General features: G+C 43.4%; 1 protein-coding gene across 11 annotated transcripts in view; it reads left to right on the plus strand.

The window, feature by feature from the left end:
• The window catches only part of SGIP1 (SH3GL interacting endocytic adaptor 1), a 186,488-nt gene that overhangs the window by 102,470 nt on the left and 60,354 nt on the right, over window positions 1-23,664 (plus strand). For 10 of the 11 annotated variants that reach the window (XM_084786181.1, XM_084786185.1, XM_084786186.1 and 7 more), the window contains 2 exons: window positions 1,744-1,798; window positions 2,516-2,691. In XM_084786181.1, coding sequence (XP_084642307.1) covers window positions 1,744-1,798; window positions 2,516-2,691 — 231 coding nt within the window. Of the gene's footprint in view, window positions 1-1,743; window positions 1,799-2,515; window positions 2,692-20,580; window positions 20,593-23,664 lie in introns of all 11 variants that reach the window. The other variant, XM_084786184.1, reaches the window with a different exon arrangement.

A 23,664-nucleotide genomic window follows, 5' to 3' on the forward strand; every position in this document is an offset into this window, starting at 1 on the left:
GCTGCATGTGACCCAGAATGACCAGTCAGTGCAGCAGTTCCCTGGTACCTTTGTTGTGAGGACTCTGGGCTGATTGCTCACACAGCACATTCCAGAATGTACAAAGCCCACAGCTGAAGTAAAAGGTACTTCTTCTTCTTCATAGTTAAACTAGGTGTTTCTGCTGTGGTTCTGTTTGTAAGCAGCCTTGGATGTGGAGGCAAATAAATTAACTGCTGATCCCAGATCGTGTGATGACAAGTATATGGTACGAACTTCTCTCAGGTCCAGTGGCAGCTGATTCCGAGGGAGTGGTAAAAGTAGATCCCAGCCAAGAGCTAAACTTTTCCCATAATTCTTAGCACCATTACCATACACTTTGCTAACCACAATAGAGCAGCCTGTTCATCCAGCCTGGACCACTCTCAGATTTCCAATCCCATAGGACGTGAGAATCGTTTTTGCACCAGAGATCCCTCCCTGCTGTCCCTGCAAACTCAGCTTTACCAGGACAATCCGCATGGCCCTTCCTTCATGTGGGCTGAGGATTCTGTCTCGGAATACCTCATGGGCCATGTCACGCTGACATGCCATCTGATTGTATTTCGTTTCCTTTTGTGGTGTAGAGCTTGTTCTTGCTGAGTGACATTGTCCTGTCATTCAGTGGGACTGTGAAACTTGAACCCCAGTGTGAACACCATCTTATCTCTTCCCCGTTTCCCCCCTAAAAGTGTTAGCTCTCCCAGGACTGGAGGATAGGAAACCTTAACATGTTCTAGAAACTTCGCTCTTTTTCCTCCTATCACCAAGAACTGATGATCAATCCCTCCAAATGTCCTTGGCTCATCCCATCACCAGAACTTGAGCTAGTCTTAGCAGTGGTGTCCTTTCTCCTGCCTCCGGTCTTCTCACCATTCTGTGCCCGGCATGCTCCACCGTAACTAAGAAACACTAGCAGCCGTAGCAAGACAAAACCCCTCCCCTAGCACACAGTCACTTGTGGCCTATTGGCCTAGTACGCCACCCTCACCCCCACTGCAAGGTTATTTTCCGGTCCTGTCATCCTTGTTACTTCAGCCTTCACCATCTGAATCACATAGTGTCTATTTCTGCAATGACATCTCAACCCGGGCTCTTTCCACCACTGTGGAGAGGACCCCATTCCCAGCCCTCGCAGCCCTCTTCTATCTACACTGAAAGGCTCCCGTAGCACCCCGCTTATCCTTATAAAGTAGGCTGGTGTCCCCCTCATTTTTAATGCCTAACATTGCTATCTTGTGCTATTTTCTTTATAATTTTTTGCCTCAGAGAACATGCTTTAATTTCCCTCAGGGCAAATAATTTGCATTTCAATCGCTCATGTTTCTTAGCACTCTGCTGCTTGTAGGAAAGGCTTGCTATGTCTTCTTTGAATACTTTCTTTTGTGGGCAGTACTTTGGGGTCCTTCCAATATCCTTGAATAAAGATTTAAACATAGACTGCTTAGCATTCACTTGCAAAAGCTAATTCCTTGCCCCCTTAAAATGAGAGGCTTGTCTATCCTCTTAAGTAGAAGATTCTAGAAGGAAGACAATTCCTGCGTCATTTTGAGATAATAACCACTTAGCATGCATCTATAACATCCCCCCTTTGAGAATTTGAAACAGGAATACTGTGTGTTTACATCATTTCTACCCTTCCCTCTCCAGCCCTCAACTTCCTCTCCACTCTCCTTTCATTATTACTGTTACATGTGTGTATGTATGTGCATTCATGTCTTACAGAACTCTCCTGAGCTGGATGAAGAAGGCTACAGCATCAGACCCGAGGAACCAGGCTATATCCTTTCTCTTTATGTTTTTTTAAATGTATACTGTTTCAGGATTCGATAAGCTAAATTCAGGTCCTCACAAAGGTGGTGAAATAATGGAGGCAGCTATTCTTGGTCTCAGAGTCGAGTGACTAGCCTGGAGGACACCCTGGTGGCTGACAAGCATGCGTGTGCTTTGATCTAGTCCAGGGACAGAAAGTAATGGGGGGAGAAAACATGCTATAAAAGAGCCTGCTCACTGTGACCTTGGATTGCTTGCCGAACCCCAATATGGCAGTGCCATTAATAGTGAATGGCAAAGGGCTCAATTGCTCTTTCCTTCCAACTCTTCCCGGAAAGACATAAGCAGCCGTGCCTCACTCTGGCCAACTCCAAACCCCTTTAGACCCTTCCTAAGGGCCCCTTAGAGTAGCCTTCCGGTGTCTGGAGATGAGGGAGCTCCTGAGTTCTTGTCTGGGAGGTGGGTGTGACACACAAAGTTCTCCTGCCACAAAGCAGGAGGACTCTGACCGGTGCTCCTCAGAGTTCACGGTCCTTGGTGAGCTCCTGAGGAAAGTGAGTGCCTCTCACCTCCCCTCCCTCAGCTTTGTTGGGTTGGCTTTGGCTTCCTCCATGTCAGATTACTTCTGCTGTGTCTGCGCGTAGTCATTCTTGTCCCCCCCGCCCCCCGGCCCCCGTACCTCCCAGCAAAAAGAAAGCACTAAGTGTCTTTAACTGTGTTCTACCTACCAAAGGAAAGCACTTTTATTCTTCAAGTGAATCCGAAGAGGAAGAAGAATCGCACAAGAAATTCAATATCAAGATTAAACCATTGCAGTCTAAGGATGTCCTGAAGAATGCGGCGACCGTGGATGAGCTGAAGGCTTCAATCGGCAACATCGCCCTTTCCCCATCGCCTGTGGTGAGTGGAGGCTTTACGCTGAGCTTTGGTGAGGTTGGGTGGCAAGCGTGTTCTGTCACATGTGCTGAGAGTGACATCTGCCTAAACTGATGAGCTCTGTGACCCCTGAGTAACTCACTCTTACCCTCTCACACTGTAGTTCTTGTCCCTTTCAAACTAGCAAAGGTACATGAGGTTGTGTTTTCTTAACAAAGAGATCTTCCAAACCTACTTCTGAGGGAGACTTCATTTTTAAAAAATTATATATATATATATATATATATATATATATATATATATATATATATATATATATTTCAGTAGCCATGTTTTTAAAATACATCTTAATTTCTGTCTCCATGAAAATACACAAAAGCCAAGAAAATTGCTTTTTTTTAAAAAAACGTGGTTTTCCGAATTCATAGTAGATAAATAAAATCTCACTAGATTTCTAAAACTCAGACCTCTTCACTATGTTTTAGCTTCGGATCAGTTGAAAGGCTCTTGGCAGGGGGCACCTCACATGCACTTGTTGCCTTATTTACAGTATTCTAACTGCTCTTCTCCCTCAGCTGGAGCTTCCAATCCTTATTCCTCACCCTGGATTTCTTTGGTTGCCAAGCTCTGAGCGCTAATATTTCAACTATTTTTCTCCCTGGGTTTTGAAAAATGCCAACATTGTTTTCGAAGAATAGCTGTGGTCACAGATGCAAACTCTCTAATGAGAGTCTCTTGGCTTCTTGAGGGAGCATCTCCCTCTACAATGTAGACAATAAATGGCACTTTCTAGGGGCGTCTAGAAATATCTCAACTAACTTTTCTAAAGCAATTGCGATTGCTTATGCTTTGAGAGCAAGCTTTTTGCCTTTCTGGGATTAGGAAACCAAAGACTTGGATCTTCTTGTTTACAATGCTTTCTATTCCATCTCTCAGTGACAATTAAAATGATTGCTCATAGTAACCCAGCCATCGTATATGGACTTTCCAGTAATTTTCCATCATATGTTCACCTGCTACCTTAACAAACCATGAAATACAGTTTCTTTCTCCACTGCAATGGAAGGTAGGGATTTTAAACTTACACATACTTGCCTATGATTCATAGTCATGGAAGCATTATAGTTTAACAAGCCTTTCAGTTCACTTTCACTTTTCAGCCAACACCTTTCCCGTCACCTTTCACTTACTGAGCCATTGTTTTGTTTTGTTTTAATTGTAAGAAAATAAATTTAAATGGCAGCAACAAGTTTATATCCACTTCTCTGTAGGGTATAATAAATTGAATGGGTATTTGAAAATTGCACAGGGAGATGGAGGAAAGCAAGTCCACCTGATTAGAAGGATTACTGCACATGAAAGTGGACTTTCTATTCAGGTCCCAGAAGCATAGCTAAGAACTCACGGAACCTAGGGCAAGGCAGGATCCACATGCCAAAATAAATGTGTGCCCAAGAGTCTTGGAGCATTTCCCTCCAACCCGATGTGCTGCTGAGGCACAGTGAGAAAGGTGTCAGGAAGCTGGAAGCTTCCTCAGAAGCGATGTCTGAGGTAAGTGATTTGCATCAGGTAGCTGAGGTCGAGAGCTGAAAAACAGTTCATGGAATCAGAGCAGAGGCGTGATGGACCCACTCAGACTACAGTTGAGAGTTAAGCTGCTGACCCTCAGGACAAGTTGGAAGGCTGCTCTCTTGGTCTCACTCCACAGCTTGATCCCTCTACCATGAAACTTTCTTTCACTAGTCACTCCCGCATACTTGTGATTTCAGTATTTAGAATACAAATGAGATCTTGGCACTCTTTCAGTAGTAACAGGCGAGCACAGACAAGTTCAGAATGTGCATCTGTATAAAGAGAGATGGGGGCTGAACACATATGGTTCTATAGTCTCTGCCTGCCCTCTTCCAGATACTCCATATAGGCATGGATTACATGTTGTATTTTATCAGCAGCAGATGGATTAAAAACAACTTTGTAAAGTCCAGACAGTGCCATGATGGAACGAACGGTGAGTCTGGCACGGCTTCAGCTTTAGTCAGACATTTATACTCCGCTACTTTCTCTCAGTCTTAAAGAGGATGGAGTACCTCAGTCCATGAATGTTCCGCCAGAATCTTCCACTAAGGCTGTTTCTGTTATGCTACAAAAGCATTTTAAGATTTTTATATATTTTACTTACTATACGTGTATGAGTGCTTTGCCTGCATGTGTGTTTCTACACCATGTGCATGCAGTGCCCTCAAAAGCCAAAAGACAGCATCAGGCCTTAAGAATGGAGAGTTACAGATGGTGTGGGTCGCCATGTGGGTGCTGCGAATTGAACTCGGCTCCTCTGGAAGAGCAGCTGGTGCTCTTCACTACTGACCCATCTCCCCAGCCCCAATTTTAAGCCCTAACTTTTAACTGAAAGTTGTATTTCATTTCTTTTTTTTCACTTATCTCTGAATTTGTGTTCCTTAATTGCAAATCACTCGGCCTCTTTTATTGTGAATCGGTTCTCTTCTGCTTAGTTCCCCTCTATAAACTAGTCAAACCATTCAGTAAACAAGTAAAATTAAATAAACAACATCACCATGTTCAGACACATTGCACACTTCTCTGAAGTGGTTCTCCTCAAAACAATAATTCAGCAACGAAGAAAATTTAGACTTCTAGATGTTTTCTTAATTATCAAAGTGACAGCTTTCATTATACATTTTCAGACATACATGTCCAAATACTTTCTTTTTATCCTCCCTCATCTCTCTGTCTTCTCTTGGGGGGGTCTCATTTCCCCCCCCCAAATAATCCTCTCTCCTTCTCCTTCTCTCTCTCTCTCTCTCTCTCTCTCTCTCTCTCTCTCTCTCTCTCTCTCTCTCTCTCTCTCTCTCTCATCTGCATATGGAAGAAAGCGTACAGTATTTGCCTTTCATAGTCTTGCCTTATTTTACTTAAAATGATCTTTTGGCTCCCACAATCTTCCTGTAAATGCTATGTACTGTTTACTTTTATGCCTGAATAAAGCTCCAGCTATGTGTGTGTACCACTTTTTCTGTGTGCATTGGTGTGTTGACAGACTTCTATGCTTGGGGTTTTTTCCCTCTTCTGAACAATGCAGTAATAAACAGAGATGTGCAAATGTGCAGTAAGCTCGCTGTAGGCATGCATCCAGGAGTCACGTAGCTGGGTCACGTGGTAAATCTGTTTTTGAAGAACCCCCCACATTGACTTCTAGCATGTCTACACCAGTTGACATGCCCAGCAGCAGGGCATAGCGTTCCTCTTTCAGCATCCTTACTACTTATTTATTTTCTGACAGGGGTGAAATGGTCTCAGTTTTTAAAAGTGTTTTTAGTGTTTAAACTTCCACAGTTTACTCATTCTCTTACAGTTTCATACATATACATATGACCCTTTGATCATAGCCCCCTTATTTTCCTATCTGCCTCCCTCTCCCACCAAACCCCTTCATTTCAAGTCTACTTCCTACCTCATGAAGTGCTTTGGGTTGCTATGGTTTTTTTTTTTGTATGCAATGCACTGCATCTATGGAGTAGCCTGCATGAACGTGGGCGGAAAGGTATTTGCTTGAGTGGTGACCATATTGGCTGCAGGGCTGAGGGATGTGGGTCCCACAGGACCTTTTGCCCATACATGACGGGATGCTTGAGGGACTAAAGTCTTGTGTAGCTCAGGTGAATCCGCCATGTCATGTCCAGAGGAGGCAGTTCACAGCACCACTTCCCATCCTCTGGTCCTTACTTGGTTTCAAGCCCCACTTCTGTGAAGTTCACTGAGCCTTTGAGAACTGATATAGACATCTCGTTTAGGGCTAAGCATGCAAAAGTCAAGTGTTCTCTGCACAAACCAGCACTCGTTGTGAACAGAAACCTCTCTGACAAACCTGAGAGTAGCACTGATATATGGATACAAACATAAATAAGTGAATACTTTGACACTACGTCCATTTAGCAAAACTGCAGGGATGGGCTCCCCTCTAGGATTTATGATGTTCCGGCAGTAGGCTTTGAACATGTTCATAGTGCAAAGTGTAAAGTCCTCCATAAAACAGACCTAAAATCCAATCAGAAACCAACCTGTAGGGTAAGATAAGCCCACTGGTGCAACAGTGTCATGACCACTATGTGGGTAACCAACCATTGGTTTCTGACTGGAATCTTTAGGTTTTCTATGTTATTTCCCTTCCTAAGGCATAGTTAGCATGGACTTTATCCCATTCTGTAAACTGTCCCTCCAGTCTGATAAGTTCCATTTTTTTTTGATGCATTGATTTCCATTCTTTTGACTCTTGTAGGTGTCATCGTTAGTGAGGTGTGCCTCTTGGAGATAATAGAAAAGTAGATATCTCATACATTTTAATACAATCAGTATATATCTCTGAACTGCATGAGTAAGGTCATGTGCATCTAAGGTTAATATTGGGAGGTGTTAATTAATGTCTCTAAATTCACTGGTTGTTTTATTGTTGTTTGGATTATTATTCATGCTTTCCTTTCTTCCCTGCTAGCATAGGAGTTTGCTGGTTTGCTGGGCTTGGAATAATAGATTCCCTTCAACTGCTCCTTTATTCAGCTTTTGTTTGCTCATGAAAAGTATTCTTTCTTATGCTCTTATAAGTGAAACTCTTTCTCCTTTGTTTTCCTCCCAGCCCCAAGCTCCCAGAATAATGACTCATGAGACTCAACATATATTTACAAATACCTAGGCCAACACTCATCTCTCTCATGCTTGACTCTATCCCAGAGTCCTTTCTGCTGAACTTCCCACCTTCTATTCTACCCTTTCCTATAGGCCATGTGTCTTTAACTAACAGACAGTGCATCCATACAATACACAAGCTATTCTCTGTCTGTACCTCTGTGTATAACTTTCCTTTCAGTAATTTTTTTAGTGCTGGCTTGGTGATTATGAACTGCCTTGTTTTGTGTTCTTTTATATTTCTCTACTAATCTTGAAAGATTGCATTGCTTTCTATAGCAGCCTTAGTTAACAGTTACTCTTGAGGCATGAAATGTATCATTTCATCCTTTCCTGGCTCTCAGGATCCGTAAGAGAGCAGATGCTATTTTATTGTTTGCCTTTGTAGGTGTGTGGGTGTTTTTCCTTACAAGTCTTCTTTGCTGATTTGACAGTTTGACTATAATCTCTTTGTAGTTTTGATAATTTTACTATAATATGCTATAGAGAGGTACTTCCCTGTCTTGTTGCTTTGAGGTTCCAAATGCCTCTTGTAACTGGATGTCCATGTCTGTCTCTAATATGGAGAATTTTTTCACTATAATTCACTGAACATATTTTGTGTGTCTTCAGTTTTCATCTCGTCTCCTTCTGCCCCATAGACTGCTAGGTTACTGGGTGATGTGATCATGATCTTTTTTATTTAATTTAATATTTCAGTGTAATACTTTGATTTATTCTCATCATCTGTTTGGGAGAATCTATTGGACTTCCCAGTGTCTTTTCTGTTTAATTTGAGTCACTGCTTTTTTTTTTTTTTTTTTCACTTTTCAAAATCTATTTTTCCAAACTCTCCTTTTTCTTGCAGGACTTCTCTCATGTTGCTGACTTCAATCACTGTCGCTGATTTTTCCCCTTCATTTTGCTGGCCTTTCCTCTAGGTTGCTGACTTTACTCTCCCAGCTCACATTTGCCTCCCTGCCTCCATCTTCTTTGAGGCCATTGATCACTGTTACTAGTAAGTTTTCAAAACTACCTATCATTCAACGTGTTACCCAGTTCAGTACCTCCACGTTTCCCAGTTGGAGAGACAAGGTCTTTGGAAGGAGCCATGTTTCTTGTTTTGAACTGCAGCTTGTGTACCTCTTGACTTAGATCTCTTGATTTCATCTGTCGATATTCTTATTAAGAAGCTTGTTTTTGAAGGTTCGCTCAGAGGGAGAAAGAAACTGCTGTAATAGTAGTAATAGGAAACCATCGGAGATATAGAAATAGATTAAGAAATATACGTAAAACAATTAAATCCCACCATTATATCAATAATAATAATGCAAAAAATGATAAAAATTAATGCCAAGCATGCTCTAAAGTTAAATACTATTTAGGATAAATATGGAAATACTAAATAAATGAGATAAAGGAAGGAGACAGCGAAAGAAGAAAATAGAGAAGCAAGCTTAAATAAATAAAGGGAGAGTAGAGATAATACGAGAAAGAGATTAGAAAAACAGTAAAAACAACAAAAATGTTTTACAATAATAAAAATATATATAAGCAAGAAAAGAAATATGAGGCTGAGCAGAGTGGCATACAGCACTCAGGAGGCAGAGGCAGGTGGATATCTGTAAGTTCAAAGCCAGCCTGGTCTATATAGTGAGTTCCAGGACAGCAAGGGCTACCTAGTGAGACCCTGTCTCAAAAAAAGCAAAAACAAAAGAAAAAACCTCCTTTCAATGCCCAGAATCTCTATAGAGGTGAAAGGGAAGAACAGAGTGTACGGTGACCTTCATAGGTCACATGACAGCATGTACACACACACACACACATGCAACAGTAACAAAAACAAATATTAAAAATGAAAGCATAGCTTAAAAGACAGGGACATTCGTAGTGGGTACAAAACAGAGAGGAATGAAATGCCAAGTCCTACGAACTTAGAAACTGATATCCCTTCAGGGTTCATTTGAACTCGTGGATTTGTGACTTTCCTATATTTCACACAGACGTTAAGCTTGTACTGAACAAGTGTCTGATGTGCACAGATCGGTTTTTCTTTTTCACACACCAGGGTCCTTTACTGGCCAAACTTAGCTTTGCAGTCTATTGGCTGGACAGGATCTGCCATCATTCAGAGGCTCCTGGGTTAAACACAGGCTCCCTGAATGTGACTGTCCCTGTTTCTTGCTCTCCCAAGGTAACTTACTTTTAAACAACAAGATCCCCCACCCCCATCCCCCACCCCCACCCCCGCTATCTAGATGGTACCCAGACACCTGTGAGCCATGTCCAGTGACAGTGGGCTTCCTCTCCACTGCTGGGCCTTCTTTTGGAATCACTATTTCACTGAAACCTGGCAGATTAGAGGCTTGTCCTGAGGGTAGGACTGCCAGCCTCTTCTCCCTGGGGCCATCAGGGTTACCTTCTGGATGAGGCTTCTCGTTCTCTGGGCATCTTAGCAGCTGGAGCTGGGCTGGGCTTAGTTTCTGCTCAGTGTGTCCTGCCTTTGAGCAGTTCCCACCTGTTCTCACACTGCTGTTGTGAGTTTCCAGATCTCTTTCTCTCTTTGGAACAGAGTCTAATTTTTCCTTCACCATCTCTCCTCAAGTAGGCTACTGGGAAGCAGCTTCTAACCTGGCATCTTGCCTCAAAAGCTGGTGAAAACTAGAGTTCCAATAAGTAGTAAAATCCTAATGTCTCATTAAACAAATACTGTCTTTTTGGTTCATGACTCATCATGGCCTTTACTTTTTCTGTAAAATAGGATATGTGGTGCAGGACAAGGCATGGTACAGCCATTAACTTCTAGTTGAGGGATATTTCTGTTCTTTTCCCATTGTAGTCTCCTGATAATGCAGTTACACAATCAGACAAAAATCACCCTTGCCTGTTTTGGCTCTCACATCTGTATGTGGTAGAGCACTGAGTATAAGCTGCTTCACCGGAGATAAAAGGAACAAGGCTTTAACAATACAATAGTTTATCTCTCTCCCACAATAAGGTTAAAACTGCTAGATAGCTCAGAAGGATAGAGAGTCCGACTCCCAACTGTAACTCAAAAGCTCAAGAACTTTCTACATCATTGCTCTGCCTTCCTGGGTGGCTGCTGCCTTGTATCATCGAACACTTCCCTGTCCAGACTTTGAGGTGGAGGGGAGAGAAAATGGAAAGTGTGTGTTTTCCCTTAAGGGTTTAGCACAGAAGGTGCACATACCACTACTACTGAGCTCCTAAGATAAATTCACTTCCATGGGCACATCTACTGTAAGGGAGTCTGGGAAATGTAGTCTTCTCCTGGAAAGACATATGGCTGACTAAAATTCTAGTTCTGTTACTAAAAGACCGAGAAAGAAATGGCAATCAGAAGGACACTGGCAGTTCCAGCCCCTGCATCATAAATTACTCCAGATTATTTGGGGAAGGCCATTAAGAACCAAGTGAAAGGTGTAGGAAGTTCTTTTTCAAACATATCTAATTATTAACTTTTTAAAGTAAGGTGATATTATGTTGCACACTAGCCATCATCGGGATGAATAGAAACAACTTTCAGTTCAAGCATCTAGTGTGGTTGGCGTGCACCCTTCAGCAGTAGGAGTGGAGTCCTCCACTTCACTACCTTTTATCTTGTTTAATTTGAGCCTGGGTCTTATTGTGTGTCGCTAGCTGGCCTGGAACTCACTATGGAAGCCAGGCTGCCCTCAACCTCACAAAGTCCTGCCTGCTTCTACCTCCTGAGTGCTGGGATTAAAAGTGTGCCCCCCACTAGTCATGGCCAAAAAGTTGATTACTTCTTAGAGCAGAGTATTTCATTGTTGAATAGGTGTTATGATTTTTATCCTTTCTTATGGCTGTGGGAAGATAACATCCCTCCTTCTGCCAAGTGGCTTTCTGCAGAGCTAACTAAGTCTAAGTCCAAGTTTAGTGTGCAGGATGTTTATTAGCAGAGACCTGCTAGTGGGATGCTGTGGGAAGAGAGAGGTGAATGTTTGTGCGCATCCAGCGACAGCCTGAGCTGATCTCCAGAGCCTGAATGATGCTTCTGCATTATGGTTTGGCTGAGGAGAAGCCATATACTGCAACATCAGTCTGTACTCTAAGAGCCGTGGTAAGATAAGACGTGACCTTGAGCAACTTAGCTCTCTGGAGCTGAGGCAGATGTTGAGGCATGAGCAGTTGAAGACCAACTGCCTCCAGGTTGGCGCAAGCAACTCTTCTTCACAGGAATATACAGGACACATTTCTGTGCCCACCTCAAATCTCCTGCTCTTGACATGGATCGTTATCAATAAATGCTTGTGAGTCAACAAAACTGAATGAGACCAGGCCAAGGATAGAGCAGCGTAGGATGTCGCTGCTCTCTACTTTCATTCTCACCTTCACTTTATACTCTGTTCAACCAATGATGATTCACCCAACTATGACCTCATGCTGGCCACATACTTCCTTTAATTCCTTTATATTCCACCTAGTTACAGTGTCAGAAGTCAGAAAGTAGAGAGCTGCATTTGGGAGGCATTGAGAGTCCAGAAGCCACATGAGGAGATAAGTGGGAGTAGTTACCATGGCACCTAAGCCTTTTGCTTCCATGTGCCTTCTGGAAATACTTCAGTTTTAATACTTAGCTTGAGAATGTAGGTCACTAGGGGCCATCTGCACCGTAACAGAAAGAAAGTATGAATTTGAGCTGGCCAGGCCACGTGCTCTTCCAATGTCTCTTTGGATAAACCCCAGGATGTGATGGGGACCTATCTCCTTGCCTGTAAAGCCAATATAATTCAGTCCTGGGATGACTTGGATGCTGATTGTCACAGGCCTCTGTCAGGGGCAAATCTCACTTGTCATTCTGTCACCCATGCTTAGTGGGTTGAGAAGCACAGAGACAGCTGCTGAGTAACGGCTGAACAACTGGTACCCGCAGGATGCTGGTAGCAGTGCCTGATCCATTGGTGCTTGGTGGCTGTGGGTTTACTCGTCACTCTTCTGGCATTCTAGGGGTTTGTTTAGCCTTTTTGTTGGCTTTGAGTTTTTTGTTTTGCTTTGTTTCTTCCCTTTTGAGAGCCACGCTCTGTTGCTGCATTTCCAGCCCTGCCCTGAGAGCACACTGTGTCTTCACGCCCGGACATGCGTATAAGCTATTTACAGCTCAACGCTAGCTCCTGCCTACCTTGGACCTTCCTTCTTCAACAAATCTGATTTGACATCTAGAGGAACTTTTAAGTCCAACGTCTCTATTCTGGACAGATGATATTGATTTTTATTTCAACAGACACAGAAACCCCACAGTTGCCATGAGGGAGCAGAACTGTCGTGAGAAAGGCACCCCACCTGAGCTCAGCTTGCTAGCGCTGCTGTTCAGGCAAGGTGCTTAAACCTGTCGAGGCTCCAGTCCTTGGGCTGTGGTATGGGAATAACAAACACCTAGCCGAGCAGCAAGTGCAGCTTCATTTCCAACCTTCCCAGAAACAGACATGTGACATAGGTGCTTTGCAAACTCAGAGCAGATGACCAGCTCCATTACATCCACCAAGAGACAGCTTTGTTCTTAAGAATTAATGCAACGAGGCGTGGTGGCTCATGCCTATACTTCCAGAGCTCAGGAGGCAGAAGCAGGCAGATCTCTGTGAGTTCAAGACCATCTCAGTCTACAGAGTGAATCCAGGACAACCAGGGCTACACAGAGAAACCCTGTCTTGGAAACCCAAAATAAAAGAAAGAAGAGGAGGAGCAGAAGAGAAGACAGAAAGAGAAGAGGAGGAAGAGGAGGAGGAAGAGAAGAAGAAGAAAAAGAAGAAGAGAAGAAGAAGAAGAAGAAGAAGAAGAAGAAGAAGAAGAAGAAGAAGAAGAAGAAGAAGAAGAAGAAGAAGAAGAAGAGACACGCTGAGCTTCAAGGGCAGAATTCATTACACAACTGAATGTCACAGAATGTAATTTTCTTCAAGGTAACTGGAGAGAAACAAACAATGATTGCAACATCCAAAATCTACCCTTGTTTTCTTCATCTGAAAGCACTGATGATTCTCACACTACCTCATGGGGCTGCTGAGAGGGATGGAAGACCTAATGGCTAGACTCAGACTGCACATGACATTCAGAGACCGTCTCAGTGTTGGTAGAACTCTCTTCAGGGTCTAGAGCACATTTTTTAAAAAGAGAAGCATTAATACTATATTTCAGGAATGCAAATATTCAAAAGTCAATTATCCCAAGATCAATAATTAATTAGCCTAGGCATCAAACTGGGGAAACACGTTCATAGTGCTCTCTTACAGTAATTCTAGAAGCCTTACTAAATAGTTCCAAGTGTGGTCCTCCTTCAGGAAGCTTCACTGAAGGCTGGCACCTACCTGGAAAATAAACTTCCTCACACTTCTTCTATAGTTGGTCAGCATTCTCCATGTAGCAGGCACTGAGTTCACATCGGAACTACTGAGCAGACACACTGCCCTACCTTCTTGACAGCACTCTGCCTAAAAAGTTACCAGGTATCAAGGTACAGCCAGTGTTGCTTGCAGTGGATACACACTGACAGTCCTCTATGCCCCAAGCCTGCCTTTTCTCTTTTTTGATTTTCTGAAGCTGTAATCTGTCTTCCTCCTTCCTCCCAGGGCTCTGTGCAGCATCTCTTTCCTTCTGGAACACACACCGAGCCTTGCTCAGTAGACACTGGGAGACCTGTGGCTTCCAGAGCTTGCATGGATGGAACACATGATCTTTTCCTTTCTCGTGTGTTGCTGCTTTTGCCTTTGGTCTTCAGTGGGCCAAGACTCATTGCAGCCTTGCTTTGAGGAGCTTTGTTTTCAATACACATTTGGTTCTGCAGCAGTTCGGGAAATTTTTTTTCTGGATTGAGTCAAGGCTAAGTTGACATTCTGGCTATGCCTCACTCATGCATGTGACCTTGGACAAGTCACTTTACTTTATAGCTATCCTTTAACTGGGCTAAAACTAGGTTAGAAATACTCCATACTTCATAAAAGCCTTGTAAGGATTTTTAAAGTAAGGCTTATAAAGTCCTTAAGGCCTCTTAAGTAAGGTCTCAAAGGTAGCCCATAAGAAATAATGACTCTTATTAACCAGAATGATACAGAGTCTCGTGGTAGCGACTATAAATCCTCCTTTAAGGCTATGGACCAGTTTAGAAATGTACAGTGGTGGCAATGGCAGCTGAGTCCCTTTAAATGTTGTGTCCAATGCTTCACACACATTCTCTCATCACTTCTCTTGGCAGCCACATGAAGACAGTACTGTAAAGCCCCACTTTGCAGATGAAAGCTTGAGGCACCAAGGGAGTACTCACCCAGAATGTCCCAAATGATGAGGATGCTGGGATTTAAACCCGGCAAGACTGATTTCTGAGTCAGAACTTCACTTATGTGATACTGGTTTTGATGAAAGCCACTGTATCTCTTCCCAGAAGGAAAAAAAAAAAACATTAGTTCGCACAAGACATGTTTTGCACAATTTCCAGTGTTCATAAAAGCATTGAAGGCTACTGATAGAATCCCAACATCCCACAACTCCAGACCTTCCCAACATCCCACAACTCCAGACCTTCCACCCAGAGAGTCCCTCTTCAGAACTTCCCTTCTAGAACATTCCATGCATCACCCCTTCTGACAAGAGAGTGAGACTGCTACCTTGCCAGGCCTTGCTTAAACACTGCAGTGTCTTAAATGATTTCCAGCTTACTAAAATCTCTAGTTTTACATTCAGGTTTCACGCACTTTTGTTTTCAGCAGTAATAGAATGTCACCACGTGTTTCAGCTCCCCCAGTCAGTTCCAGTAACAAGTGCTTTTTGTGTCACTGGAATATTGAAAGCATGCCTTATGCTTTGCAAGTGCCCAATCAAGATGGAAAAGATGAAATGAGCTTCATTTGTATTGGGCAGCCCCACTTCAAAAAGAAATACAGGAAAACCAAGAGACTGCTGAAGGTCTGAGGACCAGACTCAAAACTCGAGTGTCCACTCCATTGTTGCTGGACTCAAGCCAATGTCTTCCAGTCTACACGGCCAGCTCTCTTTAAGGTTCCTCTCAGCTTCGCGCTGTATTGTGCTGGCCTCATCATCATTATGGGAAACACTGCTACAGAGCAGATTGGGTGTCCAGCTCTACCCTCAGCTATAAGTCTAGCTCATCCTTTGGGACCAAGAACAAGGAGGTGAGCACAGGCCGTGAGTCTGTGTCCCGAGTCTGTGTCCCGGCCAGGTTCCTTAACCCCAAGCATCAGTTCTCCAGTCTGTAAAATGCAGACAGTAGTACTGGCCTCTTGAGAATTAAGGTCAGGGTTACGGGAGGTGAGGAGAAATGTCCAGGTGTGCCTAAGTGCCAGCAGAGATGCCTTGATAATTAGTTCCTTTCTGTAGCGCTTTCCTTTTCCTTTAGTTGAGAAACTTGTGGGAGGCAGAAGGAAATAGAAATAGCAAGGAAGGATTTGTGTGAAGTCAAGAAGAGGTCGGTAGAACAGACGAGAATAGGAGGCGGGTAAGAGTAGCTTGGTACCTCCTCACCCAACCCTGAGAAATTCAGAGACATGAGTTAATGCGGCACTGAGTACAATGGCATAATCCCATCACACTCTTTCTGAGTTTGATCTACCTCTTGGATGTGTGCAATCCATAATGGAGTTATTTATCCAAAAACTATGAGTTGCGGGGGGCGAGGGGGTGGGGAGATAGCTTTGAACTGTAGACAGTCTGGTGCTGATGGCTGACTCCAGGTGGCCCACCCACCTTCCGCCCCCAAATTACCCTGCCAGAGAGCAAACTCCACAAATGCATTGCTGCTTGGTAACACCACCCCCTTTCCTGTCCTCACTTTGGCAGAAGGTTCAGCACCCCATTGCGTTCAGTAGAAAACAAAGAGTCATCAGTGATGGGGAGGAGGAGCTGCAGGCTCCTGCACACCAGGAGAGACTAAATGCCGCATGGTTCTGAGTGCTGTACAGACCTCCTGCACTCCAAGAGTAGAAGGCGAGCGCTCAGCTTGCGTGACCCACCAACGCAGCTTTGGGCAAACTCGATTTGGATTCGGTTTAGACTAGGGATACCAAACATGGGGCATTAAAACTTCCACTCCTTCCTTCCAGACCTGTGCAAACATTACAATAGACTCCAGAGATAGTGTGTGAATCTCTCTAGATGGGCCTGCAGCAGCAACCTGACTCAGCAGTCCAAGTTGCACCTAATACGTAGTGTTTCGGTTTGTTGCTTCGTTGGTTGGTTGGTTTCGGGGCCCTAAAGAAAAGGATAAAGAAAATTAGTGAAAACTTTTCTTCCAAAATATTTGTCATTCCCTTCCCCACACTTTAAGAAATCACAAACTATCTGCAGAGGACATTTTATGTCTAAAATGTGTTGGTTCTTTCCTTCATTACTAATTTTTTTTCCTTCTAGAGAATTCAGTAGCTTCCATTTCCTGGCCTTTATCACAGTATCATTTGCTAAACCGCCTATGTCTACATTATTTTGTTAAGAAGAAATCCTTGAATTGTTTTATGTTTTGCTCCGAAACGTGAGTAAGGAGGTTGGTATCCATCCTAGCTCCCCTTAGTCATCACATCCCCAGAGAATGTTGGTTGCTCTGGGAACAAGGTCTTATGTCCCCACTTGAGCTCTCACGAGTTTTCCTTGTACAACTCCAGATTCGTACACTTTGTCCCACTGACTTAGGCAGGCTGACCTGCTTCAGAGCTTTGATCAGTGCACGTGACCACAGACACATACTGGCATATAAAACATCTCAGACTAGTTTCACCAGAATTAGAAAATTCTTGAACTATATGCTTTTAATTATGTCAGTTGCGATTTTTTTAAGGCTGAATTTTCTGCCTTTCAGATTCCCCTTGGGCGTGTTGGTCCTCCCTCTGTGGGGCCTGGAATCTGAGTCCTTTTCAGTAGTGTATAGCCACACTCAGTACAATGAACTCTGAAGAAGCAATCAGTTTCTTAAACAACCTCTAGACCTATGCACCATTTGTGTACAGTTCTGGCATCTGTCCTTGCACTCAGAGGAGGTAGGTTTAAGTCTCCCTCAAGAAGCCATTTATTTCCATAGCAGCAGCCTTGAGTGACACAATATATGTGCTGGGTCCTCTGCAAGAACACAAGTGACAGAATGGATATATATTTACAAAGGTAACCTGTTATATTAGCTTACATTACAATGGAGGGAGGGCTGTGTAGTCCAGCAATCGCTCTTTGCCTGTTGGTGAGGGCAAAAACTCAGATGGCTCCTCAGTTCCAATCTATCACTGAGGGCCCAAAGGGTTCCTGGAGGGTCACTGCTCGGTCATTGGCCAAAGAAACTGGATTCCAGCGCGGGAGAAAGATGGCAGCAGCAGTAGCAACCGCTAGGTAGATGCACTCTACACTCACCAGCAAGGAGTAAAGACAAAAGCAAGCAAAAGCTCCTCTGCTTTTCCCTCCAACCTCTTAGATCTCGTCTGCTTGTTCTAGGGGAGGGTATCCCCATCACATTTGAATGAGTGAATGAATGGATCAATGTTTTCATTGTTGACTTATTTATCTGCAATGGTAGCAGCTAGAGAGAGATTCTGCCCCTGTGGAGGGTGGGGGACTGTGTTTCCTGAAAAGTCATTGATCTTATGATTGATCTGCCTTTTAGAAAGGCTTGCAAGTCAGCAATCAGGTTTTCTTGGTCTATGGGAAAAGAACAATCTGTTCTTCAGATTTTCTCAAATTCAAAAATCCATGTATTCCACTTCTATTTACATGTGAGCCTATGGCATACATCTCTTTCTGGATATTCTTATTTTTTTCCATAATTAAAACTCAACTTTGATGTTATTAGCTTATTTTAAACCAAGAATTGTCTTAATCTGTTTTACCCTAAATAGAATTGCCATAGTTTATTTTGTTTTCTTTTTAACATAGGTAAGAAACTCTTACAGTAAGAGACCCTCAGTAGTGTTGATGGTTGCTAACATGCCAAACCAACATGTTAACTGGGGGGATTTAGCCCATCACATACCCTAGGCTGGAGAGGCACAGGAAGGACAGAGGAATCCATGTCATCTGTGTTTTCAGGTTTATTCTCCTCATTTTAATTAAGCGAGATGCATTTGATTCCATGGGAGATGATTAGAAGAAGCTCACACTGACACTTGTGCCCCTGCTAGGATGGGGGGCATGGTTTACTGAACCCGTTCCTTTGAGTATTAGACTATGTTGTTCTCCATCTCGGCGCTGATCAGGCACTGAACAGTGATTCCATCTAGTTTGGGTCTACCCAAGCTTCTTGGAGTTAGATACTCAGGGACGCAGCCCAGATCCTTTGTAACCACATGTCCTTTAAACTCTAATGACCCTTCCTTTCACCTTTCAAGCTAAATTAGAGCAATGGCACCAATCCCATAAGGTGAAGCTGTGGTTAAATGTGGGCTCTCTTGGACGTTAGCTGCCAGTATCACTCTTGTCTCTCAAATATGCACAACAGCCTTACAGAAAAGCAATTTCCTGTGTCACAGCACAGGATTGAGGCCCAGAGTGATTATCCAATAGGCACTAAGCAAAGAAAAGGTTGGGATAATTTGAGGGTGGGGAAAGCATGTGCCCCTTCCGCTGTGCTAACCCTCTCTGGCTACCTATGTTAACCGTAAAGGTGTGCTTGTAGATTGAGAAGCTAAGCTCACCATTGCCATCTCTCTGTACTTCTTACGATCTTTCTCTATCTGAAAATGGCACCAATAACAGCTTCCCTTGTTCTCAGCTATTAGGAAGCTCTGTGTTTGCTGGGAGAGAAAATCCCACCTAGGACATGTAGTGCTATAATTCTCCCTTAGTAAAGCCATCGCAGTTCTATGGAGTTTGAAACCTGTGTTAGATCCAAGGTCATTAAATGGCAGAGAAATGAACATTCAAGGAGGAGCCAAGTGAAACATTGATAAAGGCTGGTAAAGGAACCACTGCAAATAAGGCCACACATCTTGGTTGTTCCGCAATCCTCAGAGAACAATTCAGATTTACATATTTCAAACATTTACATAATGTTGTAATGGACCCCAAAAGGAAATTCATAAACATGAGGGCAAAGCATATACAGTAGCATCTTAGGGGCTCGAGGTGGGTTCACGCGCAGCCACTGCTGTGGAGTTAATTGACGAGAGATGGCAGATATTACAGAACAAAAGAAGAACAGTGAAGCATGCTGTTAGCTTCTTATTTTGCTTTGTACCGGAGGTTAATAAATTTCAAGCAAATAGAAAGGTGCTTGATAGTTACTTTCCACAGAAGGAATGTACTGTGATCAAACAAGAGAAGGGAACTTTTGGAGGGATCTGACTGGGAAGCTGGGGAAAAAAAAGTCTCATGGGGGAAAAAAAACCTTCTGGCCTTGAAGAGTGCAGAAAGGTTTTGACTGTCTGAGAGGGAGAAGCTATGAAGCTTACGACAGTGAAGAGAGGGCAGAAAGGCTTTCGGTGTGTGCCACACTCAAGAGTGCCTCTCAGATTTCTCAGAAAAGCAGTAGGGAAGGGACGGGGGCTTGAAGGCAGCTGTAGCCTCATCAGTGAGACATTGTGCTAGAATGAAGCTCACATTCTGTCCTCTGAACTGTCAGTCAGGAGGTTTTTGAAGGACTTCATTCTTGGAAGGTGTGAAAGAGTGCTGGAGACACAGCTGAAAGTAGAACCACAAAGCAGAACACGTAGAAGGCTCATGGAGTACGGCTGTCTGTGAGAGGCCGCAGGGCTGAGGAAATAGGAGTGTGCTGAGGGCCATGTGTCACTCACCAGGGAGAGAAGAGGCGACTGTCCACAGACAGCAGATGGAAATGAAAGATAGTATCAGAGACAGACTAGTTACGGCCAGAATGACTTAAAAAGAGACATCTTCAGGTTTTATAGTGAGATTAGTTTCTGGAAAGTTCTCATGTTGTCATGTAATGGCTATGCCGAGCTGTAATCAATGAATGCATTTCCTGGTTACTTCCAATATCCTGTTTTCAAGATATAAACATCTGAGCACTGTGAACCATTGAAAAGAAAGCTTAAACTGGGTTTGGTTGGAGCCACGGAACCATGTCTCTTCCCTCAGAATCTTGAACTGAAGACAATAGGCCAGGAGTGACCATGTCAGACACAGCAATCATTTGCAGACACAGTGCCTCAGTGGGTGCTTTAGATGAGGTCGTTCCAAGTCTTGAGTGCCACCTCTTGAAGATGCATATAGCCTCTCTCATTTTCTCTTTCTTTTTCTTCCCCATGCCTTCGCTTTTAGAGGAAAAGTCCGGTAAGAGAAAATGTGTCCTTCTCATGTTTGGACAAAATCATATGTATTCCATTCATTTTACCATGTGTGTTTAATGACTGCTTACTATCAAAACAAGATTTCAAATATTAAAACAAAACTTTGTGAGTCGGGACAATGTCAAATTATGCCACTGGGGGCAAGGAAGTTAGTTGCTAAGAGATATCATCTCCATTATTATGGGCTACAAGGTAATTCAATGGAGGGTTACCTTTGCCTCAGTCACGGGCATAGAGCTCAACACTTTTCGCCCAAAAATTCACTTCTGCTGGGCAGTGGTGGCGCACGCCTTTAATCCCAGCACTGGGAGGCAGAGACAGGTGGATCCCTGTGAGTTCGAGGCCAGCCTGGTCTACAATCAAGACCAGGATAGGCAAGGCTACACAGAGAAACCCTATCTCAACAAAACCAAAACCAAACAAATATCCACTTCTTATAGTTTGTGTTTTAACTGGTCAAGCTACCTCAGCAAACCATGAAAATTTAATGTTTTCGTGGCAACCTGCTAGAAACCTCAGAGTTTGTGGAGCTGGCCTGTGAAGGGGATGCAGAGGAAGAGTTGGGGTTATTTTTATTCATTCTTATTTGTTTCAGTTAATCAAAATACCCCCTCCTGGTATGGCTGGAGACCAGAAAGAGAGATCTTTATAAAGTGGAAAATGCCTCAGTGGGTAACAAGTGCTTGCCACCAAGCTTGGTGACCTAAGTTTGAACCTAGGAACAAGATGGTGGAAGGAAAACTCTGATTCCCACACAAACCATGGCACACATTCACCCACAAGCGGTGGGTGTAATAAAATGTAACTTATCTCCTGAGTGCTACTTGCTAGTACCAGTGGGTGATTTTTAGTGACAGCACAAATCTGATACAATAGAGTTAGATCTTTATCTTAGACAACATAGATCTCAAAAGAAAATAATTTAAAAGAGGTAGGAGAAGAAGAAGAAGAACAAGAAGAAGAACAAGAAGAAGGACAAGAAGAAGAAGAAGAAGAAGAAGAAGAAGAAGAAGAAGAAGAAGAAGAAGAAGAAAGAAAAAGAAGGAAGAAGAAGGAAGAAGGAAGAAGAAGAGGAGGAGGAGGAAGAGGAGGAGGAAGAAAGGTATGTCACTTGTTTGTGGTTGCCTGGAATTTGGAAAAGGTATCCTCAAGATACAAAATAAGGTTCATTTCAAAGAAAAAGAAAATTGATCTTCAGAGCCTTCTGCAAGGTGCAGCAGATGATCAAGGGATTTAAATAATTAATGATTAATTATGAAGGGAGGAAATGTGCCCAGGACACAAGCAGATGGACTGCCAGGCCTCTACCTGAATAGCCAGGTGTGACAAATATTATGAGAATGCACTCTGTGTGATACAGATCCCCTGGCCACCTGCAGCCTCTGCACAACTGAATGGGCGTTGTATTTGGTCATGCAGTTAAAAATGCTTTTGGCCCACATTTAAAAACTAAACCAACTCTTTCTTTTTTTAAATCTGGTTATTCATTTCTCTGTAAGGAGGGGCAGTAGTGAGCCCATCTCTTCACACTGTGGGTCCATGGCCCATGCGGTAGAGCTTGGTGATGTGGTTTCCCGACTGCACACCTCTGCCTCTGTGTTGAACATCTTAGTTGGGTCTCCTCACTTCTAGAACAGGCAAGCAGCAGATCCTAAATTCATCTTCACCCACTTACGATGCCAATTCTACAATTCATAGAACACAAACAACGCTAAATGCTTTGAATCCTGGGGGAAATGACAGAGGGGTAGAATAATTTCCCTGTTATAGTGCATGGATCGAAGCCAGGGCCTCCCACATAAAACTACTGATTTGCACGCAAAGACCCACCCACTCCCATCCCAGCCACACTCTGCTGATTTTTCCACCTTGTAGAGACACTAATTGGTGACCATGTGTGTGGATCCTCTCCCCTGGACTTGTAGGAGTCTCCTGCTTCTCAGGAACTCTCAGTCACAGACCCTGAAGCCATCTGCATGTGTTCTCGGCCCAGCTTTGAGTCTTTTGGGTTCTTGCTAGTCAGCCTGCAACTGCATGTATTTGAACAGCTAGTCCTTGACTGGAAAATAAATTGTAAATGAAGTTTCTAAAGTGTTATCACAGGAGTTTACCCTTTACTAGAAAAATATAACAATGAACTGATTACTAAAACATAGATTTTTCAACGCATAGAAAAATTAAAATATGACTTACTTTGAGGGTAATATATTTGATAATACTTTGAAAGTGTTTTCTTTTTAAGTGTTTAATTTTGATTGTGGAAAGTCGGCCTCTCTTTGGCTGCAGCCTGCATTTTATTTTCCATGATTTATCATAGTCTCATGTTAGGGAAGTATGTCCCTTATAGTGCTTTATTTGCAGTATTTAATTTGGTCATATAACAGTCATATGTCCTTATTTAAAGAACTTTCACCTGGTCACTAAGCGATAATGTAGCCCAAACAGTCACAAGAAAATGATTTTTCCGCAAATTAATGTGGTGCTCTCAGCCCAAGGATGCACGCTGAAGAGTGCTTAAAGCTTCCACACGGAGAGGTGGGGTGAGCAATAAAGTCTAAGCTAGAGGAGTCGCTAGCGTTGCCTAGCATATGTCCAGAGGCCTCCTTTACAAGCCTGGCCTCAGAAATGACCTTGCCTGGATGGTGACAGTCCGTGCCTCGGCGCAGCCACGATTCACTTCAAGAGTCCTCCCACAATGTCATCCTTGAAATCACAGGATCAAAGATCTAAAGCCTGCGCCCAGGTCTGCTGACTGACTAACTGGGTCTCAGGCCTCACTCTGAGCCAAGTATCCATGGCAGCCGCCCAAATATAAAGGCAGATGCTTTTGTTCCCGAGATAGGTCTGTCTTTATCCGAGCCCCTGTGTGTCCCTGGGTTTGAGCTCCTGGCCTCTGCTGAGGAAGCTTCTAACTTCTAATGGATCCCAAAGGCAAAACTTTGCCTACCTCCCTCACCTCCCACATCTGCATCCCTCCTGGCATGGCAGAAAGACCTCAGCAGAGGAGACTGTTGGAACACATGGATGGCAGCTGTCATGAAGGTTGGAGGAGTAG

Source organism: Acomys minous (assembly GCF_964271855.1).
Source record: "Acomys minous genome assembly, chromosome: 6".
Classification (NCBI taxonomy): Eukaryota; Metazoa; Chordata; class Mammalia; order Rodentia; family Muridae; genus Acomys; species Acomys minous.